Below are 17,767 nucleotides of genomic sequence, written 5' to 3' on the forward strand. Positions count from 1 at the left end.
TCCCACAAAAAGATAAAACGACCGAACAAACACTCCTGTATTCGCATAGACGACTCCAGTGCCAAGCGGTGTCCCATTTTTTTCAAACTTTAGTCCGTATTTCTATAACTTTTCCCCTTTAACCCACCCAAGTCACACGTGCCCCGTGCGCCCCTTTATCCCCTTCCTCCAAAAAAGGATAACGACAGGACAATTAACCCCGCACCCTGATGAACCGCGTCAGTGCCGAACAGCGGTTATACGTCAAATGCACCAATACGCGTCCGCAATCCGATACGCGTCTTACCCTCCCATGCAGCCCTTCGCGAGCAATTGTGGTTATGGTAAATCGGCAAAATTAAAGAACGCTTATATTAAGTCATAAGCCGCATTTTGCCCCAACAGGTTGTAGCCTAGAAGTCCGTGGTGAAAAAGCCACAACCTTTGCCAGTCTATAACAATTCATCGCGCGTCCCTTTACCATTTATTCCCGCGATGGCCCAGAAACTTGAGGTAAGAAATTTGTGACTACTGCAAGACGGTGCCTTTAATCTTGTCACGCATATCGCTCCGCAGCCTCTTGCCTAGAAGCTTAGATAAAATTGGTAATTATAGCAAGCGATAGTGCCACTAGTGCATGTTGCGAACGCGCTTGTTCTCAAAATTTTTTGTATATGGGTGGGTACAGAGATTGTTCAAATTTGGACTTCGTTGAAATTAAAAAATAGCATAATTTGTGGATTTAAATTTATTTGGAAAAATAATTTTGTACGGGCTTACCATGGCAGTGGGGAGGTGTATGTGTGTGAGAGATATATCACTAAAAATAGCGATAATCCCTGTATTTTATTGTGCTTTCTGATGCTGTTGATTTATATTCTTTTTGTTGGGTTTGATAATTGTTTTGTTTTGGTTTTCTTTGATTTTTATGGTGGTCATTGGATTTGGTGTTTTTTTGATTGGAATTGAAGTTGGTGTTTTTGTAGTATAATTTAAGTCGTCAGATTTTGAGATTCATGAGTGGTACTGGTCGCTGCGTTCGATTTGGAATTTTTTCTTTTTGAGGAGTGTAGTTCTTTTAGTTCTTGGATTTTTCTTGTTTGTGGTCACAGGTGGAGACAGAGGTGTAGAGGGATATTTACCTGACTTACCTGGAGAGGGTTGGCCGAATGTTACGTTGTCTGGTATCGGTGTAGGTATATGTATGTACTGTAATTGTAAATTTAGATTGTAGGTGCGTGATGTTTTCATTGACTTGTTCCAGAAGAATGTGGTGAAGGGAGGTGGCTGTATGTTGACATATCTGCTTCCAGTGGGTAGTTCGGTTTTTTGTAAGGGAAATGGTGGGGATGATATTTATGCATGGCCCAAAGCTCTCGATTTCATTTTTTTAATTTTTCTTTTAGGAGCAAGTCCAAGCTTTGTTTTTTTTCCTTTTCGAGGTGTCTTTGGTGCACGAAGGTAGGGGAGTCTTTTGGAGGAGCAAACATGTCAAAGTCTTCTGGAACTCCAGTACTTAGTTGATCGCAGTCCATGATTAAAGACTAAAATTTTAAAGCAAAAAATAGCAAACAACACTTTATCATTTATTTTGTCGGGGTTAAAAAGGGGAGGGGGGGAGACCAAAAGGGAGGCGCATGTGAAATAGTTTTATAACGATCCCCTGGGTATCCCACTCAAACATTGCATTTTGTTTTCAAATATGTCAAAATAATACCATGTGTTTAATTTGTGTGCCAAATTGGTTGTACCTTACTTGTATTTGGATTGGAGTCGTACTATTTTTCACTCAGTTTTAAATTCGCGCGACTTAAATTCGCGCACCCCAAAAGAAATTTTCGTTCGATTTTGCAATGCAATTGCATCCTCAGATGAAAACAATCACGTTGCATTTTGACAAGTGATTTTAAAAATGGCTGAGGGAAACTGCGTCGGTTGTCAAGCTATGACAAAATATCTCTGCTTAAAGTGTGGTGACTTTGCCTGTAACAGAAGTTTAAATTGTTCTGTGCCAACATCTGAAAGTTACCCTGGGTGGACAGAATGCAAAGTCGCACTGTGCATGAAATGCGAGAAAGAAGAACATGCCTCTTTTTATCAGGATCACCATCTTGAAGATGGAAAAGATTACAACAAAAGCGAGGCTCAAGACCTAAGTGAAGTTGAAGGAGCACAGGAACTCGAAGACTTACATTTGACTTCAGATGATCATGATCTTGTTATTGATTGTGCTTCCAGAGGATTTCACGAGTACCGAAAGATTTGGTTACCAAAGTTAGGACAAAGGCTTACCGTGAAACGGGATAAAGCTAACCTTTTTGACCCATATTCCATAGGACTATACTGTCAAATCAAAGGAAAGATCGAGAAACTTTCAATTGTAGGGCATCTTCCACGAGAAATTTCCCGCTTTTGCAAATTCTACCTTGAATACAACGGTGTGATCAATGCAACAGTACGAATGACAAAGTTCCGCAGAAGTCCTTTACCTCAAGGGGGCTTGGAAATACCAATTAAATTATGTGTTGGAAAAGGAGATTCAAGTAACGAAGTCTTCCGAAAAATGAAAGGGTTCATGCTCGAAAATTACCTTGAGCCAGAGAAAATCCCGCTGGAGATAAAGGTCGAGGAGGAAGACGAAGACGAAGAAGAAGAGGTTTCATTGTAATTTTAATTTTATTTAAAACAGAAAAGAAGTCACTATACCAGCTGAAAACTATCTCAAATTTTTACTTACAAAAACTGTTACTAAATTACATATCAATTTAGGGTTTCTTAAGCGACTTCCAAGTTTGTGATAGGAAAGCTATTCGCGCGGATTATTTTTCGCTCAGTCTTAATTTCGCGCACCTTAGGTCTGCGCGAATTCTAGTACAGCGCGAATTTTAATACAAGTAAGGTAATCCATCTAATTTGGTGGATGCGTTTTATCGTTTTCATAGCGTTTTTGTTAAAGTGGCTACATAAAATATGTTGTATGCAAATTTGTGGGGGGCAACCATTTCCAAACATAAATAAAATTAATTTAAACGTATCTGAATCGGATAAAGATAGGTTAGTAAACAATAACTGCATATCTAAAGGCCATGTGTGTATTGAGGAAAAGCTGTCACCATTTATAGACTTATAAATTTCGCCGCGTATTTGTTGGATATTGCTATTGTTCAGATTGCTGAAGAAAATTTCTGTCTTTTTTATATCTCCTTCACCGGCGTATGTTGCGTTCAGCGAAATTATCTGCGCAAAAAAATTATATAATAATAATGCTGAGACGAATAATGGAATGAAACAGAACGGAAGAAAACCGAACGGAGCGGACTGTCAAAACAACGAGAATGATCAGTTTGCCAAAACGGCCTTCATCAGGAGCAGGTACCGCTTCTTCCCTGTTTCTTTGAAACATGTTTCACCTGCCCGACAGGGAAGTGTCCGAGCAAACTCTTTGCGATTACAGAAGTCCCCGCTCGTTTTTCTTAGAAAGAAGTGTGTACTTAGACCAGATTGAAAAATAACGGTCGCGATGTGCGCATTAGCTATATGCAAATTGAACATACTTACTGAAGATAAATAAAATATCTTGGTAGCAATTTACAGTTGGAGAATCTCGAAGATAATGTCAATAATATTTTGGTTGTGTCTAGGCCCCCCAAATATTTTTTTCGAACGCGTTATTCGATTAAACGGCGGTGGTTGCGGACTTAAAATATAAAATACATAACAGTAAAATCTTCATATGGAAAGTTGCAACTACCTTCCTTTGCTAAAATGACTTATTTAGAAATGCTTTATTATAAAAAATCTACATATACATACTAGAAACAACCATATAACTACGTAAAATTAGTTTATTTTATATTGCATAGAAAAAAAAGATTTGGGTGGCATTACTTTAGGAGACTTAAATTTCCACAGGAATTAGGTACGGTAATTTTGCGAATTGCTTACAAGTTCGAGATTGCTATTTGCGTAATTACGTTATTAGAATTATTTTTTCTTTTTTGCAATTCGCGAAATTAAACTCGTGAATTTAAACTTTCAATTCACGTTTTTTCAGAATTTTTATACTTTCATATAAAAATGAATACGTTGTGAAAGTGTAGCTCAAATAGAGAAACATGCTAATTCTACACTTATCTAGAAGACTATAAAACTTTTCTACTGCTTAATTGCTAAATTAAAATGTCAATAAGAAATTGTGTAATAAGTATTAAAAGTAAATGTAAGATATACCTTACTGGTAAAACAGGTCGATGGAAATATCCAAATATTGGCTCTGTGACAAGATCTTTTACAAACTTATGTTACGGGCAAACTATTTTTAGCAATAACATAAAAACAAATAAAAATAAATAAATAGGCAAATAAAATTAATGGGTAAAAGCTGCTGAAGTCATATTTTCTTGTTTGGTCGACTGGTTGCTTCTTCTGATTTGATTAACCTTTTAATGTATGTCACATTTGTTTTTTTTTCTTTCCATCTTTATCAGTTATTGCAATTTGATATCTGTTCATCATGTCCTCAACAGTGTTTTCAACTTCGATCTCGTCGTAAACGTAAACTCTACAATACAATGTTTAATTTTACTCTTCTTAAATGAATTCTGCTCTTAAAAGTGATGATTAAAATACGTTTTTGAGGGTAGCCCCGATAACAAAAATTGTGTCGGCTAAAAACATTTGTCTACTGGTTACCCAGTGGCCAGTTTTGTCAGAGTTTCAGAAAGCAAGACTGCTCATGAGCTACTTCCAAACCACCTAACCACGTAATTGCTACATAGTTACAATAGTTTTTCTTTTTCTTATTTCTTATTGATTTAGTGACTATATCAAAACAGTGCAGCTGTTGCACCCTCATTTGAATCAGAAAGAAGAATGATAATAATTTTTTTTTTATTCCTCGTATTTTTATTATTTGCCTTGCACTCATCAGCCATTCGAATTTCAAATTTGTCATATCTATATTATAATACCTCCATGGACGTAATATTAGAAGTAAGCCTGTCATTCTGTCGCAAAAAATTGTAGCAGCGGCTTTTTTGATCTTGCTAAGACCATAGAAAACCGAAAAATTAAAATATTTTTTATTTTGTTATTTGTTAGTATGCTATTTGTTTTTATTACTTAGAAAGAATAGTTATTGTTAACATTTTTTTTCAAAATTGACGTGTTATCAAAAACCAAAAAAAACAAAATTTAACCTAACCTAACGCCATTTTAATTATGAACCGCCGTATGCTTTAAAGTTCTAGCCGGGTGAACGATCTATTGTAATTGTCACCTTTTAAAAGTTTGTAGTTCACTTTTGACGTTTTAGTTTTCTAAAAACTTTGGATTGTGCTTTTTTTATGTTTTGCATGTTAGGATAAAATATTGTCACATTTTCTAGTTATGTTTAAATCTTAAACAAACGAATTTTAGGATTTCAGCTACAAATGTACACTCCCACAGAGCATAGAGCTAAGTCCAGCCCTTCTGGCAAGCTATCTAGCTACCCTAATTTATTGCTAATCTTTTTATTCAGTTTTAGTTAGCTAGGTATAAGAGCTCCTTATCATATCCAAAATTATTTATTTTTGTTTGTGGCTATCTAGCTAGCTGTGAGTGAAAGTAGTCAAATGCAGTTTAGCTACACCAAAATTCTAAAGCAATAATTCTTATGCTAAGTACAGTAACGTAGCTATACCTTTCATTACCTTCATGAAAACTTATTTTATAAATAAAATTGCTGAGTTGTTGCTTTAGCTGGATGGGTTAACAGCAGGCTTTTTACCGTATTTTCTTGGACAAGGGTATTACGCCTATACGAATAAAGATGGTTTACTTGTACTAAGCACTGAGCCCGGTGTTCAGATTAATTATTGAACTATTAGGGACACTTTTCCTGCAAAATAAAAAAATGTTGCACGACTGTTTTGCTTTAACAGGGTAAAAACGGGTTGTAAACTGAGTTTTTATTTTTAAATTTTAAAACTTTTTCACAAAATAAAATTGCTGAGTAATTTTTGCAGCTGCACACTGTGTTTTTATTCAACGTAAAGTTTGGATAAAGTTTTTTGAAACAAGGTAAGATGTCTATGAGATTCGAATGTGCGACACAGTGTACCTTATTAGGCGCTTAGCTCAGTGTGAGACGGACTGTTTCTTGTGTTTAAATTTAATCGAAGTTGCTATAAAGTTTTTTTGAAAAAGGGTATTTATACATATACGGATGTGCAACATTGTTTACCTGTACTACGCGCTCAGAAGTTTGGTCAGCTGTTTTTGCTATGACGGGGAACAACGGGTTGTAAACTGTGTATTCAATTCAGGTAAATGTGCAGGAAAGTTTTTGTTTGAAAAATATATTATACCACAAAAACTATAATGTTCTCCGCGTTTTACTCCATTTACGACATACTGCATACGTGTACTAGATCGCTTCTCCTGAATGTGTGGCACAGTTTACAGTTCTTATTAATTGCTACACGGGGTTTTTAACGCTGCGCATCACTTTTACTTGAGCCTTAACCCGGTGTTTCGACGCTGAAGCCCCCGGCTAGTATATTTATAGCACAAAAACAGCAAATAGTTGTTTTACGTTATTGGTATAGTAACTTGTTTATGTACCAAATGCAGCGAAATATTACTTGTAAATTGATTTACTTATTGAACGTCATCTGTATTTGATTTAATTGATTTAAATAGCTACCTTAATTTATTAAATAAATTATAATAAATAAATTAGGTGACTTAGATCAATGCATTATTATTTTAATACACCATGTTGAATATTAATTCCCGTGACTTTAATCGCCGACTCCGCTCACAAGCCATAAAAAACAAATGCTACATAGTTGTAACGACTCTGTTTTGAGCGCTTGCGCGTAGTAAATCAATCACAATGCCCGGTTTTTTAAAAATCAATCCAAGATTGCTAAATCTTGAGTATGTCCGAGGAAGAAACATGATGACGAAGGCCATTTTGATTTTGACAGTGGCCATGACTTGTAGGTCTGTTTTTTCTTCCAAAAGTTTTTATCTTTATAGTGTTTGTTTCGAAATGTTAAGGTAAATATTGCCATGTTTTTTAGCCATGTACAAATCTTAAACACACCAATTTTAAAGATCTTGGGTACGACCGAAAATTTTGAGAGAGCATTCTTAAGCCAGCTGGCTAACTAGCTAGCCTTAGTTAATACTATTCAGTTAGGTATAAGAGCTTATTATCCTACCCAACATTATTTATTTTTATATTGGGTTTGTGGCTATCTAGCTAGCTAGCTCCGTAGCTACTTCTGGCTAAAAAGTGAAATTAGTCAAATGCAGTTTGGCTATAGCCACAACAAAATTCTGAAGTCAATAGTTCTTATGCTAAATGCAGTTGGAAGCTACACTTTTTATTACTGCCATGAATGACAAGCTCGACGGGGTAACGATTGGTTGTTTCCTGTGTTTTTTAATTCAAAACCAAGACTATTTTTAATACGACGGAGTAACAATGGGTTGTAAACTTCAGCAAGGTTGTGGCGAAGTTTTTTTTGGACATATACATGTGATAGGCGAAAAACCATTATTGCTGTGTGCGCTTTACTCGATTTACGACATACAGCATTTCTGTCATAAAGCGCTTCACCTGAATGTGTGACACAGTTTACAGTTCTTATTAAGCGCTCCACCGGGTATTTAACGCCGTGTCACACAGTTGCAGGTTAAGCCTAACCTGACGGCTGAGGTCAGCTTTATTTCGGAATTCCGACGAAACCCGTTTTTTGCCGGGTTTGTTTCATCTTTTCACGTGTAATAAACCAATCACGAAGCTCAATTTTCGCTATTAGCGAATCCCAGTCCTTCTCGGCCTCAACATGCTGATGGAGTAAACATGAAACTACAGAAACTTATTTTGTGAGACAAAAAATGTTGCCACCATTTTTTGCTATTACACAATATCAACGTAAACTGCCTTTTTATTTAAATCGAAGTAGTTGAAGAACTGGCAACGCCCCTTCCCAATGTAACTTTCTGACTTCGTTTCTTTGATAATGTTCAATCGGTTGCAAAGTAATGCCAATGCAAACCCTTCTCTACATTGGTAGAGGCTTTTTTAATAGTGCTGGCAAGTTTATTTTGGAACGCCCTCAAAATGGAATACCACATATATCATCGATAAATTGCAAAATGTGTTTACATCTTTTCAAGACTTCAAAATGAAGAAAAAAGTTACTTATAGACGTTTTCGCGATGCTGTTAGGCATGCAGCTATTAATAATGCTGATTGAAAGTCATGTTGCTGTATGTCAATTGAAAAATCAGCAAATAGGCTAAAGATGCTGCACCAAATAATATATCTCTCTAACAAAATGAGCTACAACAATGATTAACGAACTAGCTGTTTTCCGTCGAAGAATCCATTCTCATTCATGTAACAGACGTCCATCAAAAAACAAACAATACAGCAGTGCAAATCTTACAATCTGCATTATATAAATGACCAAAAATATTGAAGGTGTCCAACAACTGCAGTATATATGAGACATTTAAAATCCACTTCTGCTAAAATTACTTGCTCTGACCCTCTGACAATGCGAAAATTAATCGGATAGAAGTTTACTAATAAAAGCTTATAAAACAGACTTGTGCACTTTTTAAATTAACTGAAGATGTCTTGACGTTTAATACGAAACATGTCTTGCAAACTAAAAAAGTTTGTCTTTTTTGGTAAGATAATAATTTCACTGATTGTTGTCAGAAAGTATGGTTAAGTCAATTTTATAAAGTACCATTAGATTTTTGTTTTGAGGTTTTAATTGTTATATCTGTCTTCTCAGTTTAGTTTGTGATAGTTTTGTGCTGTTGTTGTGAGTCACTAATAAACTTACTTTTTAGGCTCAACAACCTGCTAAAATGTCGACAAGTATTTTATAAAACTGAATTTAACAACATACGCGAACTAAATGAATTACGTAATATTCACAGTAAATTCAGTTTTGTTGTTTGTTTCCCTTGTCTTTTTATTTATTCATTCGTGAGTCATACATTATTAATTGTTTAAATTTATCGTCATAGATTTTTATACGACAGGTAATTTGATTATTGTCTATTTCCTTGAAAAAAAGTTAGAAAAAGCTCAAAGAATAACCAGAAAGAGTATCAGAACGTGAAAAATATATAACATATTAGAACGTACAACTTACTCGTGTCAACAAACCAGTAAAGGTGTTAGAGGAAAAAATACTGTGTTTCATGAATTGGAAGTGTTAGGAGTTGGTGCCACTGGTGATCATGTGCTTCCCCTTACGGTATTTAAAAAAACGAGGATAAATCAAGAATTATTAGATAATGCAACATTATCAACATAGATTGGTTGGATCAACACAATGATTATCATGATATATTTCAAACATTTCCTTAACCATACAAGTTGCTCTAAAGAAAATATTGTACCTTCGAGTTTAGATCAACATAATTCACACATCAAAAACATTGGCCTATGTGATTTTGCAGAGGAAAACTGTTTTATATGATAAGTTTGCTCGCACACACATCTCACAAAGTACAGCCACTTGATCAAAGTTTCTTTAGTCGCATTCAATGCAGCGGGAATGCGGGAACATTTTCGTAGTCAAATAAAAATATTGCAGAACGTGTTTGTTTTTCATTCTCAACTGGCTACAATTGACGGTTCCACCCTGATATCAGTGTTACGTAATGACCGTGTATGTATTTTAATAACTAACTCACATCTAGAAGGCCAGTATTCTGACTGTAACGCCTTGTATGTAATTTTTAACAAGATAAAATTTATCCACTCTGTATTTGGCAGCCATTTTATTTTTTTCCATAATATTCCGTAATTTACAAAATCTACGAAAAACAAATCCACATGCCTCTTTCTGAATACGCTGAAGCTGTTTTACTTGCTTATTAGATAATGGGTATAGTCCTTGTATTTTTGACATGACTAAGCTCATAGTCAGCTGTTTTGGAAGAGCGAAGTGTATGTACGTAGGGTAGAAATTGTTCCATAACATAATAAAAACACATTGTTTAAATGACACCTTCATGTTAGGTGTTGAGAGAGCAAGACAGAAAAACTATTACTAAAAAAACTCAAAACGTTCATAAAATCAGCCAGATGAACGAAGGCTTGTAGTTAAAGAAAGAGTTCGGCGGTCACGTGAGTATAGTAAAAGACTTTTGGAACAGAATCGAAAAAGGGAAAGTTTTACAGATGGCAATGAATCGTCGTCACCGTTGATCGTCTCTTTTAAATATTCAAAACCTGGCGAATCATCACAAAAGAGGAGAAGACGCAGCGATGACAAACTTTATTATAAAAACGCAAAACTTAACAAAAAAAACCAAAAATTGATGATAAAGTGTGACTTGTTGAGAAATAAGCTGCATAGGAAATCAATATCTTCCACTACTACCTTAACACCCGAAGGAAAAACGAAGGAAATAATGAGAGCCGCAGGATTAAGAACCGATCAAGCTTTTGAAATAAAAAAACAACTACGAGCTGACGAAGAAAACGAAAATAAAAAGCCCCAGAGTATTCGAAATTTAAGTTAAAAAGTATTAAAGAAATACCGCCTTTTGAAATACGCATCCTTAAAAACCAACCCTGACAGAAGAAAGCTTTCAAAGGTAAAAGGGAAGATAATCATACTTCACAAAGAAACAAGGATCCTGGAACACGTTCAAAGGTTTTAGAATTTAGCTCAGGGACGACGTCTCTACAGCTCTGCCAGGTGAAAGAGATTCAACAAAATGATTACTTAAGTAACCTTCACCAGAAATTCGTATCCGAAAATACCGACTGGAAATATTATTTTACAACGTTTGTACAAATGAGGCTAAAAAAGTTCGTTTTCGCTCATTTTCAAGTAGATAAACATGTCTTTGCGCTCAACACCAAGACTATGTACTCCAACTCAAAATGCTAAAGAAATATATAATCATACCTCGTTTGTTAAATACTCCGACGGTCATATAACCACTATAGTAAATGGAGGTAAGACAAACGATTTCACATTTGATACATAGAAAAAGGTTCCAGTATGCTACAAAGGTAAAGAATCAACAAAAATGAAAATTGTTACTTCTACACTTATGGCTTCTGAATTTCTCGAGTTGTTGCTAAATGACACTCACCCATTCCGTAATTTGATCGATTATTATGTCAATTCAAACAGCAATGAGCATCTACCAAACACTCAAGTCTATATTTACATGGATTTTGCTGAAGATTAAAAATATAGGTCTCAGAATGAAATACAATCTGCGCACTGGAGTCCAACTGAAGTAACGATTCACCCAGCTGTTATGTATTGTAGGCAAAACGCAAAGCTTGAACACAAAAGCTATGTATTCGTATCAAACGAGCCCCGTCGTGATGCTGTCATTGTATACACATTAATTCAAAAGCTTTTAACACTTATAAAGAAACAGTTCCTATTAACACACAACTTTCCATACCACTAACTTACTACCAAATCACTCCAACGCAACTAATGGCAGCCAATCTGTATTCTCCGCCAAAATCCGGTTCTATTGGTTCTATGGATCAGCAATGGCATTATAGTATGAGTCCTTATAAGTGTTATTTTTTTGAAAAATCGAGCGATGTATTGAAATGTTATGGTTGTGGAGCAAGATTCGCCACTAAGTATAACCAGCATACAAATAATTTGATAGTCGGGCATATTGATAGAAGGATAAGAGGCAAGAATCCTGACTTTACGCCAACGTACTATCATCGCAACCGGAAACATATTACTAGAAAAAATCCGTATTTTGGTGGAAATGTATATATTTCAAATGATATTGCTCAGAAATTTGGAGAGAATGAACTTGCTCTGCTATCAGCCACAAGTGGATTAATCATCTTGTTACAATAACATTTTCGTAGTTTTGAAATATTTCTTTTATAGGTCATATTTTTAGATATTTTTTGAGTTGTGTCGAGTCAAGCTCTTTCCCAATTAATAAAGAAAGTTAACACATGGTGTTGTTTTTGAGCCCAATCGGGTAAAAAATGCGATGGCTTAGGAATGTTGTGTTGAAACCCATATTTAGCTATTGGAATTGATATGGACAAAACTAAGAACATTTTCTGCACATTCATTTCAATATATCATAGGGAATTTTTTTATTTCTCCCTTTCGTTAGGTTTTTTAGGATGTTGAGAACACTGACAGTTTTTTACAAAAGTTTTTAAATATTTTAATATTTTTGTGCAAAGTCACAGATACTGGAGCCCTATTTTTGTCTGCGTTTGCCATCGACCGGCAAAAAAATCATACAACATCCAAAGAGAGAGAGAGAGAAGCTAGTAATTGAACACACCAGCCGTTTCAAAGTCGTTGAGAAAATATTCCAAATATGGGTATTTACTGTAAATAATGACGCCATTATTATTTTTTCGGGGTTTCCCCGCATTCTTTTTTTTTGTTGTACAATTTTTCTAGAGAGTATAGTTGAGAAAGATAACGAGTAGAGTACACGAGGTACTTGATTTTGATATTTTATGATTCTTTAAATGGCGCTCGATTGATGGACTTTTGATATTATTTTTGGATATTTACTTGAATTGGTGGACTTGTGATGTTGTGTGGATATTATTTGCTCGAATTGGTGGATTTATGTTATGAACTTTAACTTAGCTTAGACAGTGTTTGTTATTCTGAAATCGTCTTATTGTGTACTGCACGTCAAATTTCAAAAACTTTCATTTTTCATGCTTCCAGTTTCATTGGTTTCATTTTTTGCATTACATTAAATTTCATTATGTCTACTGCGACTACGAGGAAGAGTGCAAGGCGAAAGGGGTTGCGGTCTATTGCGAGCACTTTGCGCGAGCGAATTGATGTCATAGTTAAGGACTTTTCGGAGGAGAAACGAGCAGAAATTATTTCTTTACAGACCACTTTAATTGACACTGTTAAACAGTTAAAGGAGTTAGATGAAGAGCTATACGGTGTTTTATCGGCTGAAGAGATCGAAACCGACGTTATGGAGGCTACAGAATTTTATCTATTAGTGAACATGAGTCTCGCGACTATTACTACCGCTACCGGACCACATGTTTCAGCCACAGAATCGACACGGTCTGTTGAAAAGAAATCGATGAGACTACCCAAAATAGAACTAAGCAAATTTAATGGGAACCCTTTGAATTGGCCCTCGTTTTGGGACCAGTTTAATTCAGCCATTAATGACAATGACAGTTTGAATGAAATTGATAAATTTAATTATTTGAAGAGATACGTCGAAGGAACCGCTTTATCAACTATTTCTGGGTTAGAATTGACGAACAGTAATTACGAAAATGCTATAGAGTTGCTTAGAAACCGTTTTGGCAACGAACAGGTGCTCATTAACGCGCACATGGAAGCCCTGTTGAAGATTGAGTCAGTACGATCAATGGATAACACCCAACAATTGAGAAAACTTTATAATGATGTTGAGAACTGTATTCGATATTTGAAAAATTTGAAGTATAATAGCGAAATGCTGAGTTTATTGATTCCGGTTCTGAACGAAAGAATTCCCAACGAATTACAAAAGATTATTTCTAGAAACTTTGGAGAGGAGAAGTGGTCCGTTGAAAAGATGCTTTTTTTTATCAATAACGAACTGCAAGCTCGAGAGAGGTGCACTGTAACCGCGAAAGGCAAGGGACAAACTCCCAGTGAAAATTACAAGAGAGGAGGAATTTCTACCGCAGACTGCTTATTGACTTTGGACAGAAAAAAATGTGTTTTCTGTCACGATTCTCACTCTCCGTCGAGGTGTTCAAAAGTTACCAACGTACAAACACGTTCGCAAATTATGAAAAAGGAAGGGCGTTGCTTTTTATGCTTGCAGCATGGACACATTTCAAAGAACTGTTGTTCAAATTACATATGCAATAGATGTGGAAGACGTCACCACATCTCTTTGTGTATGAAAGAAAAACGTGCCGAAAGAAAAGATAAAGACAACAATGGCTCGGAGGAAAACCCTTCTAACGAAACCAACGCGAATCACATCAGCCAAGAAAACAAAGGAATTCTTTTGCAGACGGCTAAAGCTTTTGTTTCGAAAGAAAGGGAGAGCAGGAACATACAAACGAGATTCATGTTTGATTCAGGTAGCCAGAGAACATATGTCACAAATGAACTGAAAGAAAAACTGAATTTCGAAACAATTCGAAAGGAGAAATTAATTATTAACACTTTTGGCCATAGCAACAGCCAATCGAGAGAGCTACCCGTTGTTAAGTTGTATGTAAAAACCGCTGACCGCTCATCTACCGTACCCATCGAAGCCATTGCCGTACCAAACATTTGCGCTCCTCTCTTAAATCAGAATGCGAAATATTACGCTGATAATTACGAACACTTGAAGCGGTTGAAATTAGCAGATTTTTCAAATGGTGAAACGAGACTGAATGTTCACGTTCTGATTGGTTTAGACCATTATTATTTATTCATTACCGGCGAAGTTGTTCGAGATCCGAGAGGCGGTCCTATCGCTATCAATTCCAAACTTGGCTGGATTTTGTCCGGAGGTGAACAGTCGAAAGCGAACGAATCAAGCTGCATGGAAGTCCACGCCTGCTGTGTTGATACCGAAAACACAATTCTTCGTGACGAGTTGAACAAGTTTTGGCAAATTGAGTAGATCGGTGACGGAGAAAACGAAAACGTATTATCTTCTTTTAAACAAACTCTTGAATTCAACGGTGAACGCTACGTGACCAAATTACCATTTCGTCCTGATCATGATAAACTTTCCGATAATTTTGCAGTTTCGAAACAACGCTTAGATTCTCTTGTTAACAAACGATTACGAAATGAACCTGATTTAGCTGTGCAATACAACGTCGTTTTTGCAGACTACGAATCGAAACAGATTATAGAAAAAGTTCCAGAAAGTGAGATAGCTTGCGAAAATGCTCACTACCTTCCGCATCATCCGGTTGTACGCCAAGATAAAAGTACAACGAAAGTTCGTCCTGTTTTTGATGGATCTTGTGCCGTTCACAAACCATCCCTCAATGACATTTTGTACTCTGGTCCTAATTTACTTGCTAAGGTATTTGACATTCTGCTGAGATTCCGTACGAACTACGTCGCTTTAGTTGCTGATATTCAACAAGCCTTCTTGAATATTGAAATCGCTGAGAAAGACCGTAATTATCTTCGTTTTTTGTGGAAAGAAAACCCTACCGAGAACGATTCAAAGCTCATTATCTATCGATTTCTGCGTGTCGTGTTTGGGTTAACGTGCAGTCCGTTTTTACTCAATGGGACAATCCAACACCACTTGGAGACTTACGAAATTATCTGCCCCGAAATTACTGATGTTTTGAAGGATGACTTGTACGTCGATGACCTAACAACCGGTACCGATACCGTAACTGAAGGCAAGAAACTTTACGAAATTAGTAAACAAATCATGAAAGAAGGAGGGTTCAATTTGCGAAAATGGGCTACTAATAACAATGAATTACAAACTTTTATCGATAAAATTGAGAACGTGAATTCTGAACCGAATAGCGACAAAACTGTTAACCCCAAAGTATTAGGGATCGAGTGGGACATCGACAGAGATATTCTAGTGTACCGATTTGACGAGTTATTGAAACGAGCGAAAGAACTGTTTCCAACAAAAAGAAACATTTTACGTATATCTGCTTCATTTTATGACCCGTTGGGCCTGATCGCACCAATCACCACCAAAGTAAAGGTTCTTTTCCAGAAATGTTGTCAACACAAGTCCGACTGGGATGATCCACTGCAAGGGGAACTGCTTAAACAATGGAGAGATATATTGAACGATTTTTCGAATTTACAAACTTTTGAGATACCACGTTATTTATTCTGTGAACCGCGTCATGAAATTCAATCAATTGAACTGCATGGATTTTGTGATAGCTCGACGATTGCCTACGCTGCTGTGATTTATGCAAAAATACGAACTAACCTCGGCGTAAGTGTTTCGCTAGTGACTGCTAAAACGAAAGTTGCGCCCCTAAAGCCGCATTCTGTTCCACGTTTAGAATTGCTAGGATGTGCTCTCTTAGCAAAGTTGATGAGCCATGTGCTTAATGCGATCAATGGTAGATTGAAAGTTGATCGTTTTTTCGGTTGGTCAGATTCGGAAGTTGCCCTTTGTTGGTTAAAAGGCAAATTGAAGCAGTGGAAGCCATGGGTAGAAAACAGAGTTGTTTATGTTCGATCAGTCATTCCATCGGAATCATGGTTTCACGTTTCCACCATTCATAACCCCAGTGATATACCTACCAGACCAGACAAAATTGGTGACTTCAATTCAAATTTGTGGTTAAACGGTCCTGAATTTCTGTCTGATTCCAGCTTTGTTCCACCTGAGTTTCATGTCAACAAACATTCATTCGATGTTTTGTCAGAAGAGAAGAAAAGTCATGTCACTACTAACATTAGTCATTCCACTCATCATTGTCATTCGCAGTTACATGATATTATAGACGAGACTAAGTTTAGCTCACTGAAAAAGCTTATAACTACCATTGGATATGTTTACAGATTTGCGAATAAATTGTTAAATCGAATTCGAAAAAGAGACTTATCAGTATGCAACGATCGTGAACTGTCGACTCAAGAATACAAAAGTGCATTTGATATTTTGATTACAAACAATCAACGAAAACTTCGAAACAACCAAAACTACTTCAACAAACTTTCGTCCGCCCTGAAGTTGTTTGAAGATGAGAAAGGAGATTTACGTGTTAAAGGACGTTTTGGTGAGAATAAAAAGCTTTCATATGACGAAAGGTATCCGTTGATTCTTTCGAGTGATTCACATTTTACAAAACTTCTGGTTGAAGATGCCCACGAAAAAACATTTCATCAAGGCGTAGAAGCGACACTCCACATGTTACGAATGAAGTTTTGGATTCCGAAAGGTAGACGCACAATCAAATCCATTTTACGACAGTGCATTGTTTGTCGACGATACCAAGGCAAACCTATTAAATCACCACCGACTCCAGATCTACCAGAATACAGGTATTGCGCTTCGAGAGCTTTTGAACACGTTGGGTTCGATCATGCTGGTCCACTCTACATTCGTACCGAGAACCGAAACACGACAAAGGTATACGTATTAATACTTACATGTGCTACTACTAGAGCTGTGCACTTTGAGCTTTCACCCGATTTAAAGACGCCAGCGTTCATTAGAGCTTTCAAAAGATTTCAATCCAGAAGAGGAACGCCTGCTACGGTTGTGCATGATAACTTTAAAACGTTTAAATCTAACCATGTAAAAAGATTTATGAGACATGAGTCTATTGAAACTAACCCGATTGATTTTATGAAAGGATCGTCAGATCAATGAAAACCGCCTTGCGTAAGACCATTGGGAAGGCACTATTGACTTTCGAAGAGCTCGAGACAGTTCTGTGCCAAGTTGAAGCATCGATTAACTCAAGACCACTTACATATCAGAGTGAGGACGATCTTGGACAGACTATCACACCTTTGCATTTGATTTACGGCTCGAACATTGTTGGTGCTGAATGTGTCCCAATGAATGATACCTACCAGTGCTCGAAACGATTACTTTATGTACAACGAGTGCTTGACGATCAGTGGCGACGATTTTATCGAACGTATTTGAACGAATTACGGCAACATCACTTCTACAGAAAGGATGGCAGAGAAACACCTGATTTAAAGTTGAACGACGTCGTGGTGGTGAAAGATGATAACCAACTGCCAAGAAGTAGATGGCCATTGGGTAAAGTTACGGAACTGATCTATGGAAAGGACGGATTTAT

At 36.4% G+C, this 17,767-nt stretch overlaps 1 protein-coding gene across 1 annotated transcript; it reads left to right on the plus strand.

Annotated features, from left to right (window-relative positions):
* Positions 1-12,747: 12,747 nt before the first annotated feature.
* LOC130625117 (uncharacterized) lies at positions 12,748-17,325 on the plus strand. Its single transcript, XM_057440190.1, has 2 exons — positions 12,748-14,565; positions 14,626-17,325. The coding sequence occupies exons 1-2, from the start codon at positions 12,748-12,750 to the stop codon at positions 17,323-17,325; spliced, it is 4,518 nt and encodes a 1,505-aa protein (XP_057296173.1).
* Positions 17,326-17,767: the final 442 nt, after the last annotated feature.

This window comes from Hydractinia symbiolongicarpus, chromosome 14 (genome assembly GCF_029227915.1).
Source record: "Hydractinia symbiolongicarpus strain clone_291-10 chromosome 14, HSymV2.1, whole genome shotgun sequence".
NCBI classification, from domain to species: domain Eukaryota; kingdom Metazoa; phylum Cnidaria; class Hydrozoa; order Anthoathecata; family Hydractiniidae; genus Hydractinia; species Hydractinia symbiolongicarpus.